This window comes from Cricetulus griseus, chromosome 5 (genome assembly GCF_003668045.3).
Source record: "Cricetulus griseus strain 17A/GY chromosome 5, alternate assembly CriGri-PICRH-1.0, whole genome shotgun sequence".
In the NCBI taxonomy this organism is placed as follows: Eukaryota; Metazoa; Chordata; class Mammalia; order Rodentia; family Cricetidae; genus Cricetulus; species Cricetulus griseus.
The window spans coordinates 85,059,507-85,082,966 of NC_048598.1; the positions used below are offsets into that span (position 1 = coordinate 85,059,507).

At 39.1% G+C, this 23,460-nt stretch overlaps 1 protein-coding gene across 2 annotated transcripts in view; it reads left to right on the plus strand.

Moving 5' to 3' along the window:
- Eml4 (EMAP like 4) overlaps window positions 1-23,460 on the plus strand; it is a 113,411-nt gene that overhangs the window by 60,488 nt on the left and 29,463 nt on the right. Inside the window, exons 2-9 of one of the 2 annotated variants that reach the window (XM_027417911.2) lie at window positions 1,076-1,258; window positions 8,095-8,224; window positions 11,649-11,822; window positions 13,961-14,089; window positions 14,540-14,565; window positions 14,756-14,788; window positions 20,958-21,081; window positions 22,544-22,693. In XM_027417911.2, coding sequence (XP_027273712.1) covers window positions 1,076-1,258; window positions 8,095-8,224; window positions 11,649-11,822; window positions 13,961-14,089; window positions 14,540-14,565; window positions 14,756-14,788; window positions 20,958-21,081; window positions 22,544-22,693 — 949 coding nt within the window. The remainder of the gene's footprint in view (window positions 1-1,075; window positions 1,259-8,094; window positions 8,225-11,648; window positions 11,823-13,960; window positions 14,090-14,539; window positions 14,566-14,755; window positions 14,789-20,957; window positions 21,082-22,543; window positions 22,694-23,460) is intronic. The other variant, XM_027417912.2, reaches the window with a different exon arrangement.

Consider the following 23,460-nt stretch of genomic DNA (forward strand, 5'->3'; position numbering starts at 1 on the left):
CAGATATCCTACTCACCCTACTTGAAGTCTTGTCTGGTCACAGGAGATGGGTATGCACTATTGCTAGGAGTCTTAGCTGAGGTCATCCTTGTAGAGTCCTGGGAAAGTCCCTTGTGCCAGGTTTTTACCTGACCCTGAAATGCCCCCCTTTCCAGTAGTCTCTTTCAGTAACCTCCCCTCTGCTTCCCTTCACCCTGACCTCTCCTGTTTTCATCCCGTATCTACCCATAGCTGTACATTTTTATTCTCATTGACTCAGCAAATAGTAGATTCTGAAGTAGCTCTGGAAGCGTTATTTTACACTTATTTATTTGTAGCAGAAATGTACATGTGCCATAGTGTATGTGTGGAGGTCAGAGGAAATTTGTGGAAATTGGTTCTTTCTTTCTACTATGTGGGTCCCAGTGATCAAACTCAGGCTGGCAGCATCTTTACCTGCTGTATCATCCTGTTGGCACATTGCTTTGTTTTTGATCGTCTTTTACAATACAGCCCAGGCTTGCTTGGAGGCTGAGCCAATCCTACTGCCTCTGGAGTACAGAGATGGCAGGTATATGCCACCACACCCAGCCATTACTCTTTTAAAAAGACATTGCACTGTTGGGAGAAAGGAGAAGAGCAAAAAGTCTTTAGTTAAGATCCTGACAGTGTTGCTTTTTATTGGTGTTGGAAGAGTGTGAGAGCAAAGACAAGGGAAGGGGCTTTGTAGTCAGTGGTGGCGCATGGTTTGCCGTCTGTTCCTAAAGACCGTGATGTTATTAGAAGGGGAGCCTGGGTAGTTTGCTCTCTTGAAAACTATTCCTGTGTCTCCAAATTGATGTATGTAGGAACATTTAGTAAGAAAACTAAGGCGGTATGGGGGGGGCAGACGGCACAGGAAATTTTCATCATTTTAATAACTTGAAAAATATCTTTATAGAAGTTGTTCTTGTAAACATGGTAAAATTATTGTTTGTTTTTTGTTTGTCTTTAAAAAATAAAACAAAACAAAACTGATTTGGTGTAGTTTTCTCACCAGAAGGAAATCCTTTCTCGGGCAGTCAGGTTTTAAAATGGTCAATATTTTCTTTTTCAGATGATAGTATTTCTGCTGCAAGTACTTCTGATGTTCAGGATCGTCTCTCAGCTCTCGAGTCACGAGTTCAACAACAGGAAGATGAAATCACTGTGCTAAAGGCAGCTTTGGCTGATGTTTTGAGGCGTCTTGCGATCTCTGAGGATCATGTAGCCTCAGTGAAAAAGTCTGTGCCAAATAAAGGTGAGTAAGATCATTGTAACAAGAGTCCTGGAATGTCTCTTTTTCTTTTTAAAATTGAAACTTGAAATTCAAAACTGTTTGTTAGTTTGAATCACTTGTGATTATAGTAGGTTTCCTTTATTTCTCCAAATTCTGAAAGTTTACTCCTTATTGAGAACCTGTGTAATACTACAGGTTTCCCCCACCATAATATTTCTAACTATATAATAAATTTTGCAGAGGGCAAGGACTGAATCTTTTTGCACCTCCTGTCCTAACTATAGCTAGGCATTAAACTACTTATTCCAGAAACATGAGTGAAATAGTTGTAGATTATTTAACTAGCTTCATCCTAAGCCTTCTGCAGTCAGTAGTTAAATTATTGCCACCCTCAATACAGGCAGAATTTTTACATCCAAACGTTGAGGAAACAGTCCCTAAGACATTGCTCTCATTCAAATCAGATGTAGCCTTTTCTATTTCTCAGCCACCAAGAATTTTTAATTCTTATAAATTATTCAAGCACTTGAACTTAACATTTCTTAGTGGAGCTAATAGGGATTGTCCTCAGCAGTGTTTGTTTGGAAAGGGACGTTTGCACTGCTTCCCCCAGGTTGCAGTGAGTCGGGAGGACTAGATAGAAGGTGACATGGGAGAAGTATGTTGTTATTCTCGATGCTTACTAGACAATGCTCACAACACAGTTAGCCAAGACTCAAACCAGTGAAGCCAGTGTGTGTGTGTGTGAGTGCTAACTGAGATGCGTGTGCTGGTGTGTGAGTAGGCTTGTGTACATCATGGAAGTACAGGAGGTGTTCTTGCTCCTGTTAGCCATCAAGACTTTGGGACTGATTACCTTACAGATGAAGTTGATGTGACAGAAAGGGCTATAAAACTAAGCCCAGAATGGCATCAGTGATGCGGGTTGTCAGCTGCAGCAGGGAAGGCCATTAAAATAGACTGAGAAGTAACACTTGGAGTTTGATGTGTAAGAATCTTAGAAACCCCTACAAAAGCAATTTTAGTGAGATAGCAGTCCTGAAAATCTCTAGTATTTTGAGAAATGTAATTGGAATTCTCTGATTAAGGAAAATTGTAGAATTAAGAGTAGTGGCTTAAAACAAATTGCCTGAAGGGGGAAAATGATAGTGGCTATAAAAGGATGCTACATTGAAGGCCAGTTTTAATATTACTCATTGATTTATGGTGCTAAGGATGTAACTGAGGGCCCTATAATCCTACTATATCACCAGAATATATATGTATATTCAGCCCTATTGTATACTTTTTATGTTTTAAGATGTTATATAAATATGTTGAGAACAGAGAGATAGCAAAGAGGAAGATAGTATTGGTGCTGGTAATAAGAATTGGTAAATCAAGGTTTCTCTGAGTTTGCAAAGGGTGATCTTAGGTAAGGGAAGAAGCTAGTAAGTCTTTTTTTGGTTTTTCAAGACAGGGTTTCTCTGTGGCTTTGGAGGCTGTCCTGGAACTATCTCTTGTAGACCAGGCTGGTCTTGAACTTACAGAGATCCGCCTGTCTCTGCTTCCCAAGTGCTTGGGAAGGAACCAAAGGCTTGGTAGAAACCACTTTGGATGATAATGTTATATGGTTTTATTATTTTTTAATTTGTTTAATTTTGTATCTTTTTGAGAATCAACTTCAAAGACTGCCACAGTCAAGACAGTAATAAATGATTTGCTTAAGACTTGATTTTTGTAAGAAAATTTAGACATTGCTAGAGTAGATGGGGAAGTAGATCGGTTAACATGCAGAGGCTTGACTAAAGTGGTTACAGCTTTAGAGCAAGCTTTCTGCCTAATTGACATCTCCACCTCAGCTTGAATCTGTATGCATATGTTAAGTCGTGCGATAGAAAATAACGCTTCCTCGTTGTCAGAAGTACTTTATGTGTCTTTGTTTTTAACTATCATGTAATAATTGGACTATTTCTGGGGTACATTGTAGCATTTCATGCACGTGTGTAATATGGGATGATCAGGTAAAGGTAATTGGCCTGTCACCTCAGACATTTGTTATTTATTGTGTTAGAAACATTCACAATTCTCTCTAGTAACTATTTTGAAATATTGAAACAATTTTTTCAACCATAGTTATCCTCCTATACTGTGTAAACGGTTACATCATTTTTTCCTATCCATCTTCATCACTGTGCCTATTAACCATCTTTTCTCTATCACAGACTTCCAAGCACTATTCTCTGCTCTGAAATCAACTTTTAGCTTCCATATACCCATGAGAACACATGTTATTTTCTTTCTATGCATACTTGTCTCAGTTAACATTCTGTCCTCCTTTAGGTTCTGTACATGTTATTTAATATAGATGAAAAGATGTTTTTTTTTAAATGACTGAGTAATATTCAATTCTGTGGATGTGTAGTTATGTGGATGTATAAGATACACACATACATACATATTAATATACACATACATGCATGTTAATCATTTTTTATTGCTCTAACAAAATATCAAGAAATCAATTTTTAAAATAACAAAGTTAGGGGTTATGGAGATAGCTCAGCCTTAAAAATATTGGCTGCTCTTCCAGACAACCTGGTTAGATTGCCAGCACCCTCATGGCAGATCATCTGTAATTCCAGTCTCAGAGGATCAGCGCCCTCTTCTGGCCCCCACAGGCACTGCATGCAAGTGATGTACAAACAAGTGTGCAGACAACACCCATACACATAAAAGTAAAGGAAAACAGGTTTTAAAATAAATCCCAGTACTTTACTTTGCTGCTAGGGTAGTTACATTCTGAAATGAGATCCATTTAATTGACTATGTTTGGGTTACTCGGTTGAAAAAACTTTTATGGATGAACATAGTTCATTAAGATTAATCACTTATTTCTTGTTAGTGGAGATTTTGTTTAATTACGTTTTGTAATTCTGATAATAAGACACAAAGATGTAAAATTTTCTAAGTTTTGTCATTGAAAACTCTTCAGCAGGTGTATATTTTTCTTAGGATTTGTATATAGTATACTACTCAAATAATCTAAAATCAAGTATCAGTTTTTAATTAATAGAGTTAATGTATATTGATATAAAATCTGAATATTTTAAGCAACATGTTTTCAAATTAAGTTTTTTTCATAAAATACCTGTTAACATACGATTAAACTTTAACTAAAAGTGAAATTACTTACTGTACTGTGGAAAACTCTACTATGTTAGGGTCTTAGTTTCTGTTGAAATTAGAAGTCAGTACTGTATCTATAGATTTTGCATATGTAGATTCAGCCAGCCATAATCAGAAACATTCAGGGTATGTTTAAACATCTGTAGTTTTTATGTATCACTCCCTTGGACAATAGAGTATAATCTTTACTTACCTACACTATGTTGGGCATTTTAGGTAATGTAGGAATGATTTAAAACATGCAAAAGTATATACATAGATTATTGTGCAGCTAATGGCAAGAGATTTGAGCGGAAATGCTCCCAGATACCGAGTGCCTCTGTATTCACACCTCATGAGTTATTGACAGGACAGTGCTTACTCATCATCTTCACTCTTTTCTCTTTCTTTCTTTCTTTCTTTCTTTCTTTCTTTCTTTTTCTTTTCTTCTTTCTTCTTCTTCTTCTTCTTCTTCTTCTTCTTCTTCTTCTTCTTCTTCTTCTTCTTCTTCTTCTTCCTCCTCCTCCTCCTCCTCCTCCTCCTCCTCCTCTCCTCCTCCTCCTCCTTCTCTCTTCCTGTGCTGGTCCTGGGCCCTTCCCCATGTGTCCAGGGCCAGAGTGTATCCCTTCACGTGGGATGGGCTCTCAAAGTCCCTTCTTGCACCAGGGAAAAATACTAATCCACCACCAGAGGCTCCCTGGAGTGCAGAGGCCTCCTTATTGACATCCATGTTCAGGGGTCTGGATCAGTCTTGTACTGGCCTCCCCGACAGCATCTGGGGTCGATATGCTCTCCCTTGTTCAGGCCAACTGTTCCTGTGGGTTTCTCCAACCTGGTACAGACCCCTTCGTTCTTCATTCCTCCCTTTCTTCAACTAAATTCCCGATTTCGGCTCAGTATATATCTGTGGATGTCTGTCTCTGCTTCTATCAGCCACTGGGTGAGGGCTCTAGTTCCTGGGTCGGTCGGCGGAATCCACTCTGTTCTTCTTAAAGATGCCTTTCTCTTAGAGATAGATTAAACCTCTGGATGAACAGGGTAAGGACCTTTATAACACTGTGGTTAAGAGTGGTCACTGTAGGGGGCTGGAGAGATGGCTCAGAGGTTAAGAGCACTGACTGCTCTTTCAGAGGTCCTGAGTTCAATTCCCAGCAACCACATGGTGGCTCACAACCAACAGTTATGAGATCTGGTCCCCTCTTCTGGTGTGCAGATACACATGGAAGCAGAATGTTATATACATAATAAATCAATAAAAATCTTTTTTTTTTTTTTTTAAAGAGGGGTTACTGTAACTGCTGCTGAGGACAACTGTTACTTAGTGTGGGTAGATGGTAGCAATATGGTAAACATAATTTGGCCTCAAGTATGGCTAACAGTAAATATTAATGATGTATGTATATAAGTCTAAATGGCTTGTTGAAATTCTACTGTCACTTAAATGCCCAAATCAGAAGCACATTTAACTAATTACTGCAGTATATTTGGTTCTTTTCTTTTAGTTTATCTTATTCCATGTACTTAAAAAATTAACCCTTATTTTTCTTTATTTTATGTCAGACACTTTACATAGGAAGTTTTTACGTCAGTGTTTTAAACTGGCCAGCCATTTAATTTTCTCATATACCTTCCCTATCAGAGAATTCCTTCCTTTTGACGGCATATGTTCATAACTTAAGTAACAGTTAGAACTGAATCCTTGCCAAAAGAAAATTACCTGTACTTTGGAATATAAAGGAAAGTCCAGAGAATACTTGGGCAATTTTAGCTGCCAGGAAGACAAATTATGCCACAGCTGGTCCCTGGGAAACCCATTAGAACCCCCTGAGGAGAGGGGGTGACCAAGTGAGTATAATCTGAGAGTACAGCCCAGCAGCACTGCATAAAGACAAGCAGCTAGTACAGAATACTCTACAGGTAAAAGCCCACTTTATCTAAAGGTAGTGGTTAATTTTTCAAACCAAGGAAACTTGATAAACCAAAGATGTAAAGTATTGTGTAGTCACCACTTGAGAAATGAAAGAACCCAGAGAAAATAATGAAATATAATAGAAAGTCAGTCCTTATTATGTAGAATTTGGGATATTGTCAAGGCACAGGCGTTGTCATTTAGTTCCTATCCTGAATTACATAGGAGATGGTAAGGGTTGTCATGGGTTGTTAGTAGGTAAATTATGTTAGTCAGGTTGGGAAGGCATGATTCCCTTTTAATGAGAGCATTAAAATAAAATCAGTGGTAATTGTGTCAAAAGTATGCTGGTGGCTGTTGTCTCAGACCAAGCAACAGGGCTGTTCCTATGCCAGAGTCTAATATGTCTCTTGTCATTTCTGCTTTTGAAAAACAATGGCTAGAAGTTGGAAGGTATATCTTGCTTTAAGACAAGAGGAAAGGGGAAATATTCCAAGATAACTGGAAATAGAAAAGACAGAATTTGATGGGGGTACATTGATGTCCTCTTAAAGGATAAAGTCATTAGACTAAGAAAGGGTGTCTAGAGCTTGACAGTGAAGAGAATTAGAAAGTGGAAGAGGGGTTTGGAGATAGTGAGCACCTGACAGTGAACCTCAGATAGAGTTCTTCCTCCTTGCACCACTGCCTTCCCTTGACCACAGCATTGCACACATGGTAAATGCTGCTGACTTGAACATTTTAAAGTATTTCATCATGACAATTTTAAAAAATAATCAATGTGCTGGGTGTTGGTAGTGCACGCCTGTAATCCCAGTACTTGGGAGGCAAAGGCAGGTGGATAACTGAGTTCGGGGCCAGCCTGGCCTACAGAGCAAATTCCAGGACAGCCTCCAAAGCTACATAGAGGAACCCTGTCTCGAAAAACAAACAGAAATCATCAGTGCAATAAGTCACTTGTGTGGCACACGTGTTGCTAGATTTTTATAGCAGAAATTTTAATTTGAGGGGCATATCTCTTATGTAAGTACCTTCTTGAGAAGTTTTTAAAAGATAAATGCAGCTGCTCTCTGCCTTTTCCTCTTTTCTGGCTCATCCATCTGTGGTAGGATATGGGACACTGTATTAAGGATGCCTCTTAGGTAGTTATAATAGAAGTAGAAGTTAGTCAAGGACCTGTCAAAAATTCAGTTAAATACCAGGTTTGAAACACTCAGGAATGCTAAATACTTTAGGTCCTACATGTACAACTTTTAATTTTTATGTTTTGGAAAGGAAAACCAGCATGAGATTTGTCTTTTTTGCTTGATCCCATAACTTGTGCTCTATTCCCAATCTTTAAACTTGACTCTTAGTAAAACGTCCTGTTTAGTCTGAGGCTTTGACTCTTGCTGACTACAGATGCCTACTTGCCTACCGGTCAGACATTGACTCCATTTCTTTTACTGCAAAGTTAAAGTTTTACATAATTAAACTTTATTTATATAGAATAGCACTCTAAAATTTGATGTGTGTAATATCAGAAATTTAAAATACATGGTTGTGTCATGAGCTTCAGAGCTGCCATGTAAAAGTAGTCATTTAGCTGGGTGAGTGGGTGTAGCATCCCAGCAGCTCAGTGTAGCTTGTCTATTGGTCTATGTTGATGGCATTAAATGTCAAGACAGTTGCGCCATTTGCTGAAGTTTCAGGTGGGGCCACCTACTCACTGTTCCTAAACACGAATAGAGCTAATTCTTAAAACTGGTCTTTAAGAAATATTTTGAAATTTGTTACAGTTTTCTTTCTCTAACTATCTTAGGCCAGCCGAGCCTCCGAGAAGCTATTTCCATGTCCTGTATAACCAATGGAAGTGGTATAAACAGAAAGCAGAATCACACCAGCTCTGTATCAATAGCAAGAAAAGAAACTCTCTCATCTGCTGCTAAAAGGTACCTGATTGTCATGGGGTGGGAGAGCTGACAGGACACAACTGTGTGTGGTAGATTGGGCTCCCCATGAAAAGAATTATAGATAGATTCCTATGGTAGGCAGGTGCTCATGTCTTGAGTTCCTTAACTATGGTGAGACACCTGAGTCCATCGTACTCACAATACCACACTGCTGATTTTTATACAGAAAGCTTTTGGTTCTTACTGAGGAGACAGAGCCTTTTCATGTCTGGAATCTTGTTGTTATTACTGTTTTTGTTTTTCAGCAAGAAAAATGTTGATACATTTAATGACGTTATTTAAGTAGATATTCCTAACCAAGTGACATTTGATAAATTTTAAAAGCAAAATAGACTCTTTAATATAGATCTACCTTAGGGGGGGGGGTTAAAGGTTATTATGACTTTTTCTTTAGAAAAAAAAATCAGAAAACTGAGGCTTACTTCAAAGTATTTTAGTAGTGGCGTGTGGCCGTCCACATGTTCAGGGCTGGTAGAGGCAAGAGGATGCTGGAGTTTCTGTGTTATAAACGTTCCAGGGCATTACAGACTTGAATTCCATGGGCTCGTGCTCATGTTAACTCAGTATAATTCACTGTCCCAATGACAGGCTTAAGTGACATTTGCCTACCCACACAGAGCAGATCATGTTGTTTGATAGTGCACAAAGGTTTAAAAAGTAGAAGGATGTATGCTGACAGAAAGAAGCACTTGCTTCAGCAAGCTAATGCCAGTGACTGAGGTTCATAGTGTGGAATTACAGGTGTTTCACCAAGCAGGCGGCTACAAGGATGAAGAAATAACAAGACCTTCAGTTCTTTAAAAATTCCTTCCAGAATGTAATGTCATTACTGAATCTAGATTTTTTTTTCCCCTTTCAGAGAGTGCTAAAATTATCTCTGCTTCATTTTCAGGAGAAAACATTGTAATAAAACATTTGTAGTAGAAATTTATAATATTATTATTCAAGATTGTCTAATTTTTATTTCATCGGTATGTTTTGCCCTCTGGTGAACACATCATGCAGTGCCCACTAGAAGAGGATTTGGGATCCCCTGGAACTGGAGTTGCTGGTAATTGTGAGCTGCCATGTGGGTGCTGAGAACCAAACCCAGGTCTTGTGCAAGAGTAGCAAGGGTTCTTAACTGCTGAGCCATCTCTCCAGCCCTTATTATATAATTTTTTAATAAACATCCAATTTTTATTCAGTAACGGTTTAGTTTTAGCTGGTTTTGTTAGCTAGCTGCTGCGCTGTTGCATTGTAGTGATCAGCACAATAGGAAAAGGTGATCTAGGACCCAAACTTGGTTTTGTTCTTTACTGTTCAGAGGAACTAGATTTTGCTTTTAAGTAACCCAAAAGGAAGATTGCTTTTAAGCATAAAGAATAGTTTGAAGACCAATACAAAAGAAGTGACATCTAATTCAGGCCCTGTCTCTCCCTCCTTTTTTGTGTGATATATGAATGTGTGTATACATACACGTATCTGTGGAGGCCACAGGTTGATGATGAACGGTCATCATTCCTTACCTTAGTTTTTGAGACCTCTCACGGAACCTGTAGTTTGCAATTTTGCTTAGATAGGATAGCTCCCAGGCCCCCAGGAATCTATGTGTCCCTGCCTCCAGTGCTGGAGTCCTCCCTCATCCCCCACTCCCCACCCCCCATCCCACCACGGGTGCTGAGTTCCCAGTGAACACTGCCATGCTTGCCTTTTCTGTGGGAGCTGGAGATCCAAACTCAGATCCTCACCCTTAACACAGTGAGCATGTTACCACTGATCATCTCCAGGCCTACCTTTCTAATTTTAAGGTTTGGTCTGATATTTTCTGGTAAGGATGTTTTTCCTAGCACACATTTCTTTAAAAACCAAACGGAGTCAGCAATCAATGGCTGGTGCAAAGGTATCAGGACTGAGTCAGATTCAGAAGTGTCAGGATCTAAAAGTTATTACTGTGTTTCCAATTGTTACAGTGTGACAGTGGAGCTGTATAGACTGTATAGACAATAAGACATTCATGCCTTATAAAATGTAAATGTCTTTGCTTAAGCACTGTAGAGCAAAGCATTTATGGCTTTCTACCCTTTCAACATTGGAATGCAAGCCTTGAGTCCTCCCTTTTCAGCACTGCTCATCAGTGCAGCTGAGAACTTGTGTCCAACTGCAAAGTCATAAAGGTTGTACATAAGCATGTTAGGTATTTTAACTTAAAACACATCAATATTTAGTCGTCTGTCAAGACAGTCTTCCTACCCTCTTTCAAAGGATGTATTTCTGATCAAATTTGTTGACTGTCTTACATACCTAGAAGTAACTTTGTAATTCTTGGTTTAAAGGCAGAATAAGAAATGTAAAACTCTGGCAAAACAATACATTAGAACTTCTTTTTCTGTGACTTTAAAAATCAGTTCACATTCAATTAACTTTAATTTTTTTGGTTTTTATTTTCATTTTTGGTTTTTGTTTATTTTCTTTTGTTTTTATCAAGACATGATTTCTCTGTGAAACAATCTTAGCTGTCCTGTAGACCAGGCTGGCCTCGGACTCTGAGAGATCCGCCTGCCTTTGCCTCCTGAGTGCGCCAGCATGCTTAGGCGTCTTAAAGCATTTTTTTTTTTTTAATTACGTGTATATGTGTGTTGGTATGTACATTTGTGTTCGGGTTCATTGAATCCTCCTGGAGCTGGAGTGGTGGTTTAAACCAGCTGACATGGATGCTAAGAATTGAACTCTGGTCCTCTAGAAGAGCATCGGGCACTCTTAACAGTTGCGCCATCTCTCTAGCCCCTCACAACGTTTTTAGTAACGTTTTTAATCTTTCTAAAGCATAAAATTTGGTTTTCACAGAACTACATTTTCTTTTCAGCCTTTTTTAATTAAAACAACTTATCATTAATAGGTTTGTAATAAACAATACATTTTTAGTAAATTTAAAACTCTTGATGGGGGCTCTGGGTGTAGCTCATGAGCCCCTGAATTAATGCTCAGTACCACAGCCCACCCTTCCCTTCTCCCGATACAGAGAAACCTCAATTGACAGGTGCAAAGGAACCCAGGACTAGTCTGGGTTAAATATGAGCAGCTCCTGTGTCATCATCAGTTTCTTCACAGGGAATGCAAAGGTCCTTCCAACTTTGACATCAGTTAAAGTTAGTTAAGGCAGCTTCTATAGCCCCACTGAAATCTACCAAAATCACACAATCCATTAGAGGTTACTTGTGTCCAAAAGGGCAATCTTCATAGGATGGATTATTACCTTAAATTGTTAAAAAATTCTTTATTAAAAATTATATTTCCTTATTGAGTAAAAACAATATAATTGTATTAGGTAATATGATTTAGGGTCTTGAATTATAATCACTATTACTTTGATTTTAAAGTTGGTTTAAATATGTGTTGTTCCATGTTATACTTTATTTTACAGTGGTACAGAAAAAAAGAAAGAAAAGCCACAAGGACAGAGAGAAAAAAAAGAGGAATCTCATTCTAATGATCAGAGCCCACAAATGCGAGCATCACCTTCTCCCCAGCCCTCTTCACAGCCTCTCCAAATAAACAGACAAACTCCAGAGAGCAAGAGCTCCGCTCCCACCAAAAGGTTCTAACCATCCCCAAGTACAGCGCTAGGGACCGGTTGTAAAGATACCTAAATTCTGTGACTTGGGAAGTGTTGGCTATCCATGGACTCCAAGAGAAAGCTTCTTCATTGTTATAATCTGTGTTTTAGAACACCAGGAAAAAAAGATATAGAACCATAAGTTTTCAGTTACAACTGGCAAAGGAGCTAAGTTACAAACAATTTGGTAAAAGGAAAAAGGTATAAACAACGCAAACAGTATTTTTATAATACAGCTGTAGACTATTTTAATTTTTTATGTAGCTGTGTATAAATTTATAGCCATGGATAGAAATTGCCATGTTAATTGCCCTCACTACATTTTGGCATCATTACAACCTTAACCTGCAAGGCCCTTTAAACAAAAGATTCCTGTGGCTGTGCCTCAGTTTCAGCTTTGGGTCTTGGGAGGATAAAGTCTTGCTTGAGTATGGAAATGAATTCATTTCACCTGGTCTTTTCTATGCTAAAGGCTTGCTTGAGAGCTTTTCTCTGTCCATAATAATTAATGTTTTAATGTGATGAGATGGGGAGAAGGGAAAAATATTTCTAACAAATGTGTGTGAGCCTAAGTTAGGAGTGTGGATCTGCATGCTGGGGCTCACTGATGCAGCTGCCTTGTAATAAGTATTGATACCAGTTTAATTAAATCAGTGCATTTAATCAGGTGGTGGTGGTGCATGCTTTTAATCCCAGCACTTGTGAAGCAGAGGCAGGCGGATTTCTGAGTTCAAGGTCAGCCTGGTCTACGAAGCAAGGTCCAGAACAGCCAGGACTGTTTCACAGAGAAACCCTTTCTTGATGAAGGGAGGAAGTTGGGGACTATTTAGAATGACAAGCCATGGTGGCGCATGCCTTTAGCCCAGCACTTGGGAGGCAGAGGCAGGCAGTTCTCTGAGTTCAAGGCCAGCCTGGTCTACAGAGTGAGTTCTAGGACAGTCAAGAGTGATACACAGAGAAACCTTTATCTCAAAAAAAAAAAAGAAAGAAAAGAAAAGAAAAAAAGAAAGAAAGGAAAGACTCAAGCTTTAGCATTTAATTATCATTGTACTGCAGAAGAATTTGAGGAAACTATCCCCAGAACTGGTAAGAACTTCAGTAAAGTAAATGACAATCACTCATAAAAGATTTGCAGTATATTTCTCTTTAGCTACTTTAATATTTTGCTTTAAGTCTGTCATGGAAATTTGAAAACCAAAATGTTCTTCACTTGATTAATGCATGTTTACCATTTACAGAATGCTTTGTCTCTGTGCCTGACGCAAGTTCTCCTGCTGTCTAAGGCTGTGTGGTTCCTCTGCCTGGGCTCCTGTGGAGTTCTTGAGGGTGGCTTTATTAACGAACGTTATGCAACTTGGTGCTGTGTGCAGGGGAGGGCGGCTCATGTTCTCTTTAAGGTTCTGATTAACTTGGTGTCTCTTCGTCCCAGAGTCTCCTTTTCAGCTTACCATCTCCTGAAAATGTGCTTTTGCCCTTCCTTCTCAGTTGTTCTTGGGATGCACTATTGCTGAAGTACTGAAGACTGGATGAGTTACAGGGTGGTTAGCAATGCATCCAGAAAGTCATTTACAAACCATAAAATTTCAGTTACAAATACAGGGAATCCTCAAAGATAACACCAATAACTTTTAATTTTATCACATACTGTTTATTTCTGATCCCAGATAAAAGTCTCTAAAACTGTAAACAAGAGCTTCGGTTTTAGCGTCACAGTTTATTTAGAAATCTTTGCCATGTATAAATTCACCTCACGAACATCATTACATGCAGAATGAAAGGCAAAGTTCATATTTCAGGTTTATAATTCATATTTTATAGCTACACACTATGAGAAATAGTACATAGAGATGTAAGCATTTTCTTCTGTTAACAGCAGATCGTAGAGATTTCTTTTTCCAGATAATGTTTGTTCTGGTGGGTCTTTTGAATGATACTGTGACATAGACTTCCTAATTGCCTTGTTTAACTCCTCCACTCATCCAGCCAGATCTTTCAGCTAATCCTTCTCACGCCTGGACTCACTCTAAGAGTGCTAATCTCGTCTTTCATTTTCTACTTATCTGTCAGTTACATGTTGTTACTCAGAACGTTCCTCTAAGAAGTTAATGTGTTTTTTCTAGCATAAAGCGTCCACCAACAGCTGAAAAGTCACATAACTCATGGGAAAATTCAGATGATAGTCGTAATAAATTATTGAAAACCGTTTCAACATCAAAACTAATATCAAAGGTTATAAAAAGTGCAGACAAGTAAGTTAAGTCATATTTGTCATGTATGAAAATTAATAATTGTGTCTCTGTACTGTTGTTTGTAAGGACATACCTGATTTGAATTTTTAATCTATTTTAGTTATGTTTTTTCTTGCCAGTGTATTCTTTTTAAGTCTTCTTGGAAAAGCATTGTCTTCCTATTAATTTTTCTCCAGTATCTCCATCTTACAAGATTTGAGTATTATACTCTTTCTGTGTGCTTTCACTGTTTCGATGATTTTGTGTGGTATTTGTTGTTTTATGAAATAATATATGTTAGTAGTTGAGACCACTGAGAAACTGAAAAAAAAAAAAAAAAACTACTCCTGAATTTTACTTGTCTAAATTTATCTAGGGGATGGGCTAAGCATCAAAAAATTTAAATGCTTTCAGATGATTCTAGTGCTGAGCCATATAAAATAAATGTGTTCTTTGCATTCTCTCTTTTAGACACAAAGATGTCATCATCAATCAAGGTAAATTAAGTTCTTTTTAGAAATAGTTGCCTTTTTTTACATCATTCTAACTATTGCTGATTCATAAGAATGACTTAATTTTATTCAGTATAATTTATTAGTTCATAGTAACCAAAGAGACATATTACTGTAGTCATTTAAGAAAATGCTTGGTTTTTATTGTACGATATGTCATTTTTGTCTCAACCAGCAAAAATGTCAACCCGTGAAAAAAACAGCCAAGGTAAGGATAAGCTCTACAGTGGGTGCCCTCTGAGCCCGCCCCTCCCTGGATCTCTTATTTGGCTTTTCAGCATAACTACTCTCAAAAGGGCTTTCCTCTTAACAAAGGAAATACCATGGTAATTTGAACTAGTAAGTGTAACTGCTTTAAAAAAAAAAAAATATGTCTTCTGTGAGATCTGAAGAATTAAGGTGAACAGTAAAAATAAATATAGCAACATGAAGAAATCAAAAAATATATTTCCTCTAAAAATTATACTTAGAAAAGCCATTTAAAAGATTGATACATTTTTTAACTCAATTTCCTGTCTTGCCAACTTGGTTGCAAATAAACACTTATTTCTTGCTGCTAAGACTCATATATAATGAGTCTAGCAAAGCATTTCCTCTTAAATTTTTCCCTTTTATTAATTGTTATTTCTGGCTACTTGCTGTTGGCTTGTTCTGACCAAAGCAGGATAACTTTGTATATTTAATTTAATTGCAAAGTAGGTAAGTTTTATGTGTCAGTTTTACACTCTCTTCAAATTGCTTGCAAATTTAATTGAAGCATGCTGTTCTAGATGAAACCGTGCCTTCTCTGTGCATGCTTTTGCAGCTCATTCCTGTATCATAGCTATCTTTGTTTTATAGTTTGTTAGTTGGCTGAAATGTACGCAAATTTTTTGTTAGCAATTTACTTAATTCCTGTGAATCTTTATTTTCTTTTACTCTAGTAAGGAAAATATATTTATTGGTTATATTCTTTAGGTCACAAGTTTTTACACAGAAATTATAAATAAGGTTGAAGTGTGATAGCCTTCTTCAGTTAGATCTGAATGTTTTGCATTATAATAGTGTAGATTACATAATGGTTGACATACCCAAGAAAAATACTGAATTTATTTAAGACACAATGTTGACTCTAGCCAAACTTTGTTAAGTAGAGAGGCACTGATACACAGAAAGAGCAGTGACTGTGGACAGCCATGGGTTCCAGTTTTTCTGCCAAATGACAGTGTCCTCGAATGGTGTTCTGACCTGAGAATGGTAATCACAGCAAAGCTTACTTCACATAACTCCTAAGGCAGAACAGCTTATACACGAGTCCTTTAAAACTAGGAAACACTGTGTCCAGAGAGGTGCACTGTTACTAAATGTTCTAGAGAAGCACTCCAATCTAACAGAATCCTCATAGGGATTGAGAAAGGGCTGTCTTTCTTTAGTATGTTTGGAAGGGAAGGTGGAACTTGACATCAGTTTGTAAAAGTGCTTTGTATTTTGGCACACTCTTCAGAGTCATTCAGGTATATAAGTGAAGTAATGTCGATATATGGGTGGTCATGGTGCAGCAGAGCAGCATGGACAGGCTGGCCAGCGCTTGGGAGAAGGTGGAGAGGAAAAAAGGAAGTTGAGTTTCATTATAAGAATTTTGTCTTAAAAAACAGATTTTCCAGCCAGGTGGTAGTAGGCACACACCTTTAGTCCCAGTATTCAGGAAGCATAGGCAGGAAGATCTCTGAGTTCAAGGCCAGCCTGGTCTACAAAAGCAAGTGCCAGGATAGGCTCCAAAGCTACAGAGTAACCCCCCCTCCCAAAAAAAAAAGTTTCCCAAGGATGGGAATTGATGACATTACATGACCATACTGAACCATTCAATTGTACACAATTTGAATACATTTCTTTGCTCTTTAATTAGCTTATTCTTCCTGGAGCGTAATCACTAGAATGGACCTGTGAAGACTCTGGTTCAGTCAGCTACACAGTTCTGTCCTGACTGAGTCTGAAAAAGAAATTGATAGATTCTAAATGGTTGGACAGGTGTAGAGTGTGAGGTAGGGAGTAGAGGCGTTGTGGAGACTAGCATGAGAGAACTAGGTAAGTGACTCTGCTGGAAGACCAGACACTGGAGAAGTGTGTGTGTGTGTGTGTGTGTGTGTGTGTGTGTGTGTGTGTGTGTGTGTGTGTGTGTAAAAGAGGTAGAATGTAATTTGAGCAGTTACACTTGAATTGTCTTTAAAACTGAGAAAATAAACCCTTTAACCCCCCATGTGGGTGTGCAGCTTAGATATGTAAACTCTGGTTCCTGGAGTCTAGAAATTGACATTGAGCTGATTATTTCATTTCCCCAAGTCTTTGTTTTTGTGATATAATTGCAACGTGGGGGGGGCACGCCAATGACAATAGTTACTGGTTCTAACCCATCTGTTTTGCCATGGGAAGAAACCTGTTTACATCTGATACATTTAGGTGAACAGTAGCAGACAGGATTACCTAGAACCCTGTGCCTTCAGGCCTAGTGAAATCAGAGGAAAGCTTGGAGAGGCTGCAGGTCCTGGTCAGCAGTTAAACACAGAATGCAGGAGCCCTGGTTGGAAGCAGTTGGCAGCGGGAAAGGATATACATGGGCAAGCTGTAGGGAAAGACTTAGGGCTTTAGATACCTAAGCCCTTTTTACTCTCTGTCTTCCTGGTTCTGGATGCTGTTATAGTCACAGCAGAAGTAAAGTGCTGGCAGCAGTTAGAACTTGATTAAGTTTTCCTATAGAGCTGTTTATTATCATATGTGGCAGCTAGGACAATACTTTTTGGTTTAGTTTCTTTGTTGTGCAATGCTGGGGATCAAACCCAGGACCTATCACCATAGGCAAGCTCTATGCTTTGTCTAAATGTGACTGCAGCTTTGCGTGCCCTGAGCTGCCTCCCCAGCCCTGAAGAAATTTCTCTGAGCTGACCGGGAGATTGTAAGTTAGGGCCAAATGAGACTCCAGTTCCCAAAACTCCAAAAGGCAGGCAGTCCATTGAACTCAGTCTGGACCACAGAATTTCTGGTGGTTAGAGGAAAGCCAACATTCCGCAGGAACTTAGAAACCAGCTGCCATCTACCAACAGGAATAATTTCCCTTATGTCTGGCAGAAGAGACACATGGTTACCTGTGGCGCCTGTCAGGATCTCAAAGCCCATGCTGGTAATAGAAGCACCTGTTAACATATTTCAAAGTCCATGCTAGCATCCTAGGCCATCTCACCTCTTCCCCTGCCATATACCCCCCCACACCCCCCACAGTTCCTCTTCCATATAACCAACCCCTGAGTTCTTGCTGTGTTCTCTCTCTCTACTCTGCTCTTGTTTCTCTCACTGTGCTTTCTCTATCCCCTGGTGCTTTCTCTATCCCCTGCCATTCTTCCCTCTCTAAAGATATTCCTGATCGTGCACAGTCCGCTGTCACTTCAGTCTGTTCCCTTCTATCTTGCTATGGACTCTGGCTTTTTTTTCTCTCATATCTGCAATACAAACCTTCCCCTTGCCTGACAGTGGTGGTGTACACCTTTAGTCCCAGCACTCAGGAGGCAGAGGCAGGCAGATCTCTGTGAATCCAAGGCCAACCTGGTCTACAAAGTGAGTTCCAGGACAACCAGGACTGTTATACAGAGAAATCCTGTCTCAAAAACCAGCCTCCCCCCCAAAAAAAAAAAAAAATCGAGAGAGGGGTCTGGAGAGATGTCTCGGCAGTTAAAAGCACTGGCTGTTCTCCCTGAGGACCTGGGTTCAATTCCCAGCACCCACATGGCAGCTCAAACTGTTTGTAACTCCAGCCTCAGGGGATCTGAACCCTTACACCAATGCACATAAAATAAATTTAAATGAATTACTTTTAAAAAATCAAGAGAGAAAGTTGTATCATAGATGAATACCCATTAGAGTAGATTGACATCTCCCTCCCCCAAGAGGCAGGTACACACATCAAGATGATTCTAGAAGGGAGATGTTTGCAGCTGGTAACCATTGAGTTGCTGTCAGAGTTCAGCTATGCTAAAAATCATCAGGAAGCAAGGCCCACTCCTAGATTCAGAAGTGATACTGACATGCATCATGTGGTGGTAAAGCGTGGTGTGGGAGGTCTTGCCCTGTTAGATCAAACCCCAAGGCTGAGCATACTGAGTAACAATCATAAAAATAACTTGAACTTCTCACCCACAATAAGCACACCTTCTTAATCTGAAGCGATGGCTACAGGCAGACACTCCCCAGATAATCTCTCTCCCTCTTCCTAGTTACAGTATATAAACTACTGAATCTTGAACACTGGATTATACACTATTTTTCTTAGATAACTTGGATCATTGATAGAGATTTTTAAGATCACATCAGCCTCTGGTTGGTGATGATCACACTTTCCATTTTGTGCCAGACAAGTTAGTAAACACTAGACATTCCTGTGCCATGTACCCAGCCTCGTTTCCTTACCTTTAGCTTTGGCAACCATTTCACAGCAGTGACTTAACCTGCATGTGGGTCATTAGGAGGCTGGGGCAGTGATAGGTCAGGTTTGTGGTTTTATTTATTTGTTTGCTTGTTTGTTTAAAGCTTTTGGGGGTAATGAACAGTCCCATCTGTGGGTTTTTTTCCTGCTTTTTTGTTGTTGTTTTGAGAGGTTTCAGTATGCAATCCTAGCTGACCTAGAACTCATTTACGTAGATGAAGTTGTCCTTGCATTTGTGGGTAATCCTCCTGCCTCTGCTTCCTGAATGGTAGGATTGCAGGCATGAGCCACCATGCCCAGCTCCTACCTGTTTCATGGAGCATTGTTTCCCTTGGTTAGCGATATATAATCAATATTGATTTGATTCTGGCTTGTCTCTTAAAAATATTTTAGTTTTAGACTATTGAAGATCTTATAAACAACTATGAATTTATATAAACAAAAGCTGTTTAAGAACCTGTGGTGCAAGTAAGAAAAGGAAAACTGTTTCTCATTGTCTAGAAATTGTTTACAGTTGAATTTGATTGTTGATATGAGGCTAATTGAAGGTGTGAGAAGCGGCCCTGCTCACTGCTGTGTAGCATAGTTCTTCCTGCTTCTCATTTTAAGTTGAAAAAATGTGAGTCTTTTTCTTATGATATATTCCAAGATAGTTGTTTTGGTTTACCATGGTAAGAAGATTTGACGAGATCTGCTGTCTTAAATCATGTAATTTAGTTAATATTGACTAGTGTAACATTGTATAATACTTAGCTTTCATTCTTCTTGCTTGGCTGAACTGTCACTCGATCCTCATTTCTCTCTCCTTGTAACCCCTGGTTAACTGTCCCCTATTCATGAGTTTGACTAGCTGTCTTTCTGTGACTGGCTTAGTTGTGTCTATACTACATCTTTATCTGGAAGTGACCGTTGAGGTTGTTTGCAGATCTGGGCTGTTAAGAACAGTGCTGCCATGAACATGAAAGTTAGTGTTGCTATCTGATCAAGGTCTTGATTTACATTATTTTGGAAAATATCTAGTTGTAGAATTGCCAGATGATGCAATAATTTTATTTGAATTGTCTCTGAAGAGCTCCACCCTGCTTTTCCATTGAGGCAGCATCATTTGGCATCCCTAGCAGCAGCATATACAATGATCCTGTTTTTCCATACCCTTGTCTATACTTTGTTTGGTTTTGCTAATCATTCTAACAGGTCTGGAATGACATAACAGTGGTTTTCATTCACATTTCCCTGCATTACTGCTATTGTTGCTGCATATTTTTTCAAATTACCTGTTGACCATTTCCTTCCTTCCTCCCTCCCTCCCTCCCTCCCTCCCTCCCTCCCTCCCTTCCTTCCAGAAATGTTTTCAAAGTACTTAACCCATTTTAAAATGCATTTTAGGTGCAGTTGCCTTGGTTTGTTTCTTCCTATTGAGCTGGCATCCATTATATGTTTAGAGATTAACCACCATGTTATATACATAGTTTGCAGACAATTCTCCTATTCCATGCTTTGTGTTCATGTTGTCAGTTGTGGCAGAGGCTCTTTAATCTGCAAGGTCTTGACTTTTAGGTTGGTTAGTGTGATAGACATGATTATTGTATGCCTAAGAAACCTTGGTCACACAGGTTTGCATTTTTTTACTTGAGCTTTTCTGGCTTCTTGTAGAAATATGTCAGCTTAAACAGCTAAATTACATTTGCATGAAAACAGTTACTCTCAACTAAACAAATGGCCACTTTGTTATGATTTTTTGCTTCTATTGTTTTGGACTAGATATTTATAGTATTCCTTTGTTTTCTACTTATATTGTATAATATGTTCAAAAAACATACAATGGAAAACTTAAACAGCTTGTCATGTTTTCATTGTATCAATAATCTGTTTTCCTACAGTTACATGGAAAATACATGTGATTTAATTTTGTCTTATGTTTCAACAGAAGGAGAATATATTAAAATGTTTATGCGAGGTCGGCCAATTACCATGTTCATTCCTTCGAATGTTGACAACTATGATGACATCAGAACAGAACTGCCTCCCGAAAAGCTCAAACTGGAGTGGGTGTATCCTTCCCAAACAAGAGAACAAACCTACTTGATTTGTCCTAGTTTAATAAAAACTTCCTTAGCTAATTAATCGAATTGTCCTTAAACCAGGAAGAAAACATAATAGACTTAAGAACCACTTGCAAAATCAAAAAGGAGACAGTATCTCTCAAACATGTCAGATATATTTTGCTAATAGCAATATAATATCACCAGCATTAATGCAGACCAGACAGGACAGCAGTGTTTTATGAGCTCAGCAGCAGGTAGTGGAGGTGCGGCAGGAAAGGTTCCCGACTGCAGCTGGAAGGATAGTATCCAAGTGCTGGCTCTGCCCTTGCCCCTGTCAATCTTACCATCCTTACAGAAAGAGGTAACACTGGCCTCATGGGGCTGCTCTAAGAATTATAAGCACTGCTTTGGTATTTTGATTTTGTTTTTTAGTTTTTCAAGACAGGGTTTCTATGTGGCTTTGGGAGGCTGTCCTGGAACTAGCTCTTGTAGACCAGGCTGGTCTCCAACTCACAGAGATCCACCTGCCTCTGCCTCCCGAGTGCTGGGATTAAAGGTGTGTGCCACCAACGCCCAGCCTATGAAGTGATACATTTGATCAAACCTTATTTTGTTTTTTTTTGTTATTTTGAGACATGCGGTCTTGCTATGTCTCCCTACCTAACCTTGTACTCACTATGTAGTCTAGGGTTGCCTTAACATCCCAAGAGTCTTCCTGACTCAGCTTCCCAAGAGATGGGGTCACAAACATGTACCACAGCATTACTACCGTGGATTATTCCAAGAGCTCCAGTATACCGTAACCACGCCTACTAAGGAGTAGCTGCAGGTGTCTCCCTACAAGGGTGATGTAGTTCTGAAATTGACTGCTTCTCTGCTAGGCTTAGACACACGTGGTAGTTTAATATTCAACGTTCCTGGCTCCACCTGGAGAGATTCATTATGGCCTCTAAGAAACTCAGTGAAGAAGAAGGAGGCTAGTCATATAAACTGAGTTCTCTGTCTCTGTTCTTCTGTGCTCCCCTCCCCATACATTGGGCAGAATTAAATTAGCTTGGAGAAGCTCACCAATCCTGGAATTTGGCTCAGGTTTTTATTGTCATTGTGTACAGCAAACACTGCTTAACTGACCTTATTCATCATTTTAGGCCCAGCATTCAGGTTACCTTCCTGGGTGAGTCTTAGGTCACTCTTTCTCCTTATTCAGGATCTCCATGTATGCTTCTTCCTAGCATACTGTCACCACAGACCCCACATTTCATCTGTTCAGAGCTATGTGTTTAGTATATACTAGGAACTTTGTCCAAGGAATGTGGACATTAAGACAAATAGAGTAAAAGGCTCAGGGTTGGGCAGGAAAGGGGATGTGAGTGTTCTGGCTCTGACCCAGTTCTCTCCTCGTTGTGCCTCCATTGGCTCCCTAAACTCCCTTCAGTATTTGCTTTAAAACCTTGACACTTTGCTTAAGCTATGGTTATCGAGGGAAGGACTGTCGAGCGAATGTTTACCTGCTTCCTACGGGGGAGATAGTTTATTTCATTGCATCAATAGTGGTACTATTTAATTATGAGGAGAGGACTCAGCGGCACTACCTGGGTCATACAGACTGTGTGAAATGGTTGGTATCAATTACAGTTTGTCAATTTTGTGCTTGCCTGCCTTCATCATAATCGTTGTTGTTGTTACTGTCATTATTATTTGTGTTGTATTGAAAGTTCACCATTATAAAGCTTAGAATATAAGTAAGGATGCTATTTATTCAATGGAATATGTTTCCTAAAGTAAAAAGGTCACATTCTTCATGTGTGCAGCCAACAGTGATAAAATACACTGATCTCAACCTCAGTGGAATCCCTCTGCTGCCTTAGGTCTGTGGTTGTTTCTATCTGGCCTGTCATATGAAATCCATGGAGAAAGACTGGACTTCGTGACTTTCTGGAAGTAGCTTTTCATTGGTTGCTTAGTGTTTATTGAGGGTTTGTTCTGTGTGATAAATTTTGGGCCTCAGGTTTTCCTTTCAGAGGGAGAGAAGCCATAAGCTGAGTCAGATCCTAAGTAACCCCTGTGGTGTCAAACTACAACTGCAGAGCTTTTGAAATACTTTAGGCTTTGGGTTTTACTCAATGAATGTTGCTATTCTTTAAATTCAGTCATTTGTTACCAGAATCCATTGTCTTCTCACATTTCAAAGCTTAGCTTCTTTATTCTGTCCTGACAAGTAGATAAAAATCTCTCGTGTATGAATGCTGGGAGAGTACATCGATGATATTCAGCACAGATAAAACAGTTCCTACTTGCGCAATTCTACGCAAAAGTGTTGCAGCATAAGCGTTAGAAGAAGCTGCATGCTAGTGACCACGTGTCAGAGCATCGTGGTTAATGCAG